The sequence below is a fragment of the Aotus nancymaae genome, unplaced genomic scaffold (genome assembly GCF_030222135.1).
Source record: "Aotus nancymaae isolate 86718 unplaced genomic scaffold, 86718_ANA_hifiasm-v0.15.2.pri h1tg000059l, whole genome shotgun sequence".
Lineage (NCBI taxonomy): Eukaryota > Metazoa > Chordata > Mammalia > Primates > Aotidae > Aotus > Aotus nancymaae.
In genome coordinates this window covers 28,233,291-28,239,290 of record NW_026988473.1, presented here as the reverse complement: position 1 = coordinate 28,239,290, position 6,000 = coordinate 28,233,291, and the positions used below count along the sequence as shown (strand labels likewise).

Sequence of the window (6,000 nt, the reverse complement as noted above, 5' to 3'; positions counted from 1 at the left end):
CGCCCACTGAGCCTCAGCGGCGGGCACTCGGCCACGCCTCTCACGTTTCCGTACGAAAACATGGCGCCTCTCTGAGTGAGGCGAGCGACTCTTGGCTCAGAGCCACTGCCCACGGAACCCCCCTCAGCGGTCATCGGTCTGCGCTTTCCACCTTCCCTGAGGAAACGTGGCGTCGCCCACCTGCCAGTCACCGCTTACTGAGCCCCTTCGGCAAGCACGGGAAAAAGCCGCTCGCCTTTCCGTACGAAGACATGGCGCTGCCCTTTATTGGGCTGGCGCCTCCCGGTCAAGAGCAGTCTCCTCCTTCCCGATGCTGAGAAGCGGCCTCTTGGACCGCTGGCCACCCAAGCCGGGCTGGGAGGACCGCCCGCAGCGTGGCGAGGGATGCGGCCTCTTAGGGGCAGAGGCTGAACCGCCCCAGTCTGCCGCGCGTCGCTCCGGTCTCCGCCGTAGCGCCAGCCCGCGCCTGATTCGCGGCGGGAGGGAGAACACCGACTCCACGGCAGGTGAGGAGAGCGGGAGCGGGAGCGGGAGCGGGAGCGGGAGCGCGAGCGCGGGCGGAGGCTGACGGGGCCCGCTCCGGAGGCGCGCGGCCCAAGTCGCCCTCATCTCTTCGCCTCTTCCCGTCGGATCCCGTCCGGGGATGTCTGGGGCAGGCGAGGAAGAGGCGGGGTCCGCGGGCGGGTGGGGCCCACGCCTTGAGGCCGCCCTCCTGGCGCGCCCGCGTCCTCCCCTGCTCCCGGCGGTGCCACTCCCTCGCCGGCCCGAACAGCTGTTTACAACGGAATCCGGACGCCGGGCGCGTGTGGAGCTCAGTGCCAGAGGAGGGATTCCCGGCGCCGGAGGACAGAGCCCCTTTCTTTTGCTGAAAGACCCTCTCTGCTGGGGAGCGTCTTGTGTCCAGCTTAGGCCCGCGTGCAGCCCCGACGGATGACCGTCTTCTTGGCAAGTGCGTGGATCCTCCTCCCCTCTGCTCCCTTTTTTACATACAGTGGGGGTTGAATGAATGCGCGCGCTGTAAGCAATTAAATGGTTCCTGGCTGCATCCTAGAGCCCTTTAATTAGAGTTACAGTTTGTGGAAGGCCTGCCGTGTGCCAGCCTCTGCTGTGCACATCTTTCGTTTCAGCTCCCCCCAAACCGAGCAGGTAGGTAGCTCTATTTTACAGAGGAAGGAACTGAAGTTACACAGCTAGTAAAGAGCCAGAATTGGGGCCCAGGTATGTCTGAGACCAACGCCCAGCCCTCCCACATACACTGACATCACAGAGATGACGTAGGGATTCATCTCTGTCAACAGATACTTCGTGGATGTCTATTTGGGGGATATAAGGATGGAGCATAAGTGGGGAATATGACTGGTGCTGGCTCTTAAGAAGTTCGAAATCTAGGTGGAGAATTTTAAAATAAAAACTAGCACTTTTACCATCTGGCCCCAACGCATCTTTCCATCATCACTAGCCACTTCCTTTTCTCATTTTCTGCCCTCTGAGTGAAATGCCCTTTTTTTTTCACCTCCTTTCTCCCCCTCCAGACATGTTTTAACAGGGTGAAATCCTACTCCTTTTAAAGATCAGCTCAAATGTCATCTTTTATGGGAAGGTTTTCTCAATCTCCTCCCAGGCAGTTAGTTTCTTCCTCTGCTATGTTCCCTGGGCAATTTCATAATGCCACTAAGGCTTAAGTTTCATTATGGCTCCTTGTAAGCATGTCTGCCTCCCCCTCTAGACTATATATTTGCATCTTTCTGTTTAAATAAGCATACTTTGAATTGAATTTAAGGCAGTGATGAATGCCAACTGTCGACTAGCCAGCCCTATAGGAGTTGAGAAAGGCACAATCACTGGTGAGGTCCGGGAAGCGTCCTGGGAAGAGACAGGACTTGAACTCAATCTTAAAAGGATGGAGTTAGTTTACTAAGCTGAGTATTAGAGACCTAGAAATCCTGCCTTTCCTCCTCACTGCACAGAATGAATTACTTCATCCCTTCTGGGCTTCTTCTCAGCATGTGAAGAGGATAAAATTAGAAGCGTTTTGTTTGTCCTTTCTCATAGAATATGCTGGTAACGTTATCCTTTGGATCTTGGAGCATTTCCTGACCCTAACAGGATTTAGGATAGAGAGGAGATGGGTGTCCCCAGTGAGGTGTTGGAAGCTAAAATGAGACTAGAAAGGGGAAATTCATGAAAACACCTTCGTATTAACACAGGCCTGGGCCGGGCGCGGTGGCTCACACCTGTAATCCCAGCACTTTGGGAGCCCAAGGAGGGCGGATCACTAGAGGTCAGGAGTTCGAGACCAGCCTGACCACCATCGTGAAACCCCATCTCAACTAAAAATAAAAAAATTAGCTGGGCGTGGTGGCAGGCGCCTGTAATTCCAGCTATTCGAGAGGCTGAGGCAAGAGAATCCCTTGAACCAGGGAGGCAGAGGTTGCAGTGAGCTGAGCTGAGATCTCGCCACTGCACTTCAATCTGGGCCACAGAGCAAGACTCTGTCTCAAAAAAAAACCAAAAAACAAAAAACAAAAAACAGGCCAGAATATTTCAGTTCCTGTAACTTCATTCTATTTAATGGAGTTCTTTGAATTTCAGATAATTCTATTAGGTGACTCTTCACATCTTTCTAATGTGCAGAACACAGTCTGCCAAACTCCCTAAATCACTTGACATTTCCTTTGATCCCTTCATTACCTTCCATGTATGTAAGAAAGTCTAATTAATGTTTATGAAAATGTTTTGTAATCTTCAAGTGCTAATGTTACAAATGTTAATTATTTTCAGCAAATGCAGAGACATTGTGTCTTCTTCCTCAGTTAGAAACACCCTAGGAGGCAGGCGTGGTGGCTCACACTTGTAATCCCAGCACTTTGGGAGGCTGAGGCAGGTGGATCACCTGAGGTCTGGCGTTTGAGACCAACCTGATCAACATGGTGAAACCCCGTCTCTACTAAAAATACAAAATCAGCTGGGCATGGTGGCGCATGCCTGTAATTCCAGCTACTTGGAAGGCTGAGGCAGGAGAATCTCATAAACCCTGGAGGTGGAGGTTGCAGTGAGCCAATGCTCCATTGCACTCCAGCCTGGGCAACAAGAGTGAAACTCCATCTCAAAAAAAAAGATTCTATTTTCTGTCATCTCTAGGTATCTTATTCACACGATAATATCAAGGAATCAACCCTTCAGCCTAGTGGATTCACTTGTAAGCTTGATTAAAAACATTTTTTCCAAGGAGTTTACCTATCTGCTCTTAGGAATGAAAGTGAAGAATGTAACACTGAATCACTGATTAAAGTAGTAGCCGCAGGCAGTTTAGAGTGTGTCTTCTAGTAGTTTAAGTTCCTGTATTCTTGTAACATGCTACTCAGGAGTAGGACAAAAATATTCCAACTAACTATCTGAGATCCAGAAATTTGTTAAATTACAAATGCCATTTTACAAGTATCTGTTTAATCATTGAAGTAGAATATTATAGCTGGATAAGATCTTAGCAAGCTCATTTATTCTACAAAAAAGAAAACTGAAACCCAAAGAGATTAAATGATTTGCCCTAAGTCACATTGCTAGCTGGTGACAGAACTAGAATACTTTTGGTTCTTTTTTTTTCTTTCCTAGGAAAGTGAATAAACTTAATTGAGAATGTCTGAAAACCTTGACAAGTCCAATGTAAATGAAGCAGGAAAATCAAAATCCAATGATTCTGAGCAAGGCCTTGAAGATGCTGTGGAAGGTGCTGATGAAGCCTTACAGAAAGCAATAAAGTCGGACTCCACCAGCCCCCAAAGAGTGCAAAGACCTCACTGTAAGCAAATTTGACTGTGGCTAGATGCAATGTTATCATTGTTTTCAGGTGACAGTTGTATGAGGCCTTTTTGTGCATGTGGCCCTGAGCTAGGTTCTCATAATATATTATTGCCAACATAGATTTAGGAATAATAGCAGTTCCTCAGCTGGCAGCCTAGCTACTTGTGGATTTTCAATTGCATGGAAAATTAATATTTAAGAATAATGTCCAGAATGTTCCTTTCTCCAGCCTCAGTGATATTCCAGTTTCTGAAGTGCTCTGAGAAATAGGAGGGTGGAGTGCAAATTGCAGCTTTCATTAAAAGAGTGAAAAGTCTGAGGCTGATTCCAGCCAGGACTGTGCTTGTGCAGGTTAAAAAAAAAAATGTGAGTGAATTCACCACACACTAATTCCCTGCCTGGGGGCTTAGTTCCCACGAACTTCAGGGGATTCAGTTTGCTGAATGTGTTTGGTGAAGTCATTTCAAATCCCTGCCAAGGAGCAAGCCTCTTAAATGAAAGGATGGCAGTATCTTCAGGCATTCCTAGCAGTTGCCTCAACTCACATCTTTTATGAAGGGTACCTTAAACATTTTGAAGTGAGTCCAAAAATGAAAGTTTTTAAGAGGGAATGTCATAGTCTAAGAATGTTGGTATTGATGTTATCTTTTTAAATTGTAGGTGATCAGTAGTTGTACGTATTTGGAAAAAGTACAGACATTTTTGGGTTTTGGGATGTGTTTCTTCTAAAATGATGAAAGCCCTTCCCAGGCAATGTATTAGTCAACGTAGTATTCTTCAAGCAAACATTAACGGACCCTGTGTTATTGTGATTTATTATCACATAGATTATAATAAATCAACTGTTAGGTCAAATTGTGTCCAGGGAAACATGTTGTTACTAGCACAGTCTAGCATGCTAGGCCTGTCTCCAATATGTATAGTTAGAAAGCTTCTGTTTTCCTAACTTTAAAATGAGGAAAATACATCTATTTCTTAGGGTAGCGGTAAAGATTAATGAATTTGTATGACACTTAGAACAGTGCTTCACAGGTAATAAATTCTTAATAAACATTAGTTGTTGTTACTACTATTGCTACTAACATGTCATCTATTGCATTTAAAGATGCCAGCATCGGCCAGGCACAGTGACTGATATCTGTAACACCAGCACTTTGGGAGGCTGAGGCAGGAGAATCACTTGAGTCCAGGAGTTCAAGATCAGGTTGGGCAATATAATGAGACTCCATCTCTACAAAAAATAAAAAATTAGCCAGACATGGTGGTGCATGCCTATAGTCCCAGCTACTTAGGGGGCTGAGGCAGGAGGATTGCTTGAGCCTGGGAGGTGGAGGTCGCAGTGAGCCAAGATCATACCACTGCATTCCAGTCTAGGTGACGTAGTGAGACCCTTTGTCAGAAAAAGAAAAGGTTAGCTGAGCATGGTTGCACATGGCTGTAGTCCCAGCTACTTGGGAGGCTGGGACAGGAGGATCACCTGTGCTGGGGAGGTTAAGACTGCAGTGAGCCATGATCGTGTTACCACACTCTAGCCTGGATGACAGTGTGAGACAATCCTCTCTCATAAATAAGTAAATAAATAAGTAGGCCAGGATTGTTTGCTGTAATGTGGATGTATATGATAGCTTTGCAACCTATAGTTTCTGCTAAAGAAGAACTTTTGGTTTAGGTCTTCAGTCATTCTCTATTGGTTGGTTGGTTGATTGGTTTTAATAGTTTAAAACAATTTTAATTTTTATGGGTTCAGCCATTCTTTGGTTGATGGCTGCACCTTTGGCAACCTGTCAGTCTGATGGCATGATTCCAAATTAGTGTTAAACCAGTACTAAGCTACATTATCTGAAATTGTGTGTAGTTATGCCCTTAAGGCAAGAATACTTATCCTAGAACCTATGATCAAAATTTAGAGGATCTAGTAACAGCCAAAAAAGTACATCAACATTTGTTTGTATATGCATGCTTTTAGGAAGAAGGTCATGGAAGCTTTCATTAAGTTCTCATAGTGGTCTGTACCAAAATCAGGTTTAAAATCAATGCCCTAAGATATTTCTGTTAGCTGCCTTCCTATTTCTCCTGTAGTAGTAGGTAGGTACAGGGCTATAAACCCAAAAGATAAAGCTAAGACCCCATTATTTGGGGATCAGGTAAGGAAGCATTATTGAACACAAAGAGCATAAATAAAGATTTACAAAATACAGA

At 45.8% G+C, this 6,000-nt stretch overlaps 1 protein-coding gene across 3 annotated transcripts in view; it reads left to right on the top strand.

The window, feature by feature from the left end:
- The first annotated feature begins 203 nt into the window (after positions 1-203).
- Positions 204-6,000, top strand: part of TCP11L1 (t-complex 11 like 1) — a 47,387-nt gene continuing 41,590 nt past the window's right edge. Inside the window, exons 1-2 of one of the 3 annotated variants that reach the window (XM_012452298.3) lie at positions 204-506; positions 3,613-3,799. In XM_012452298.3, coding sequence (XP_012307721.2) covers positions 3,637-3,799 — 163 coding nt within the window. In that variant the 5' untranslated portion in view covers positions 204-506; positions 3,613-3,636. Of the gene's footprint in view, positions 507-756; positions 950-3,612; positions 3,800-6,000 lie in introns of those variants that run through there. The other 2 variants (XM_012452300.3, XM_064365046.1) reach the window with 2 other exon arrangements.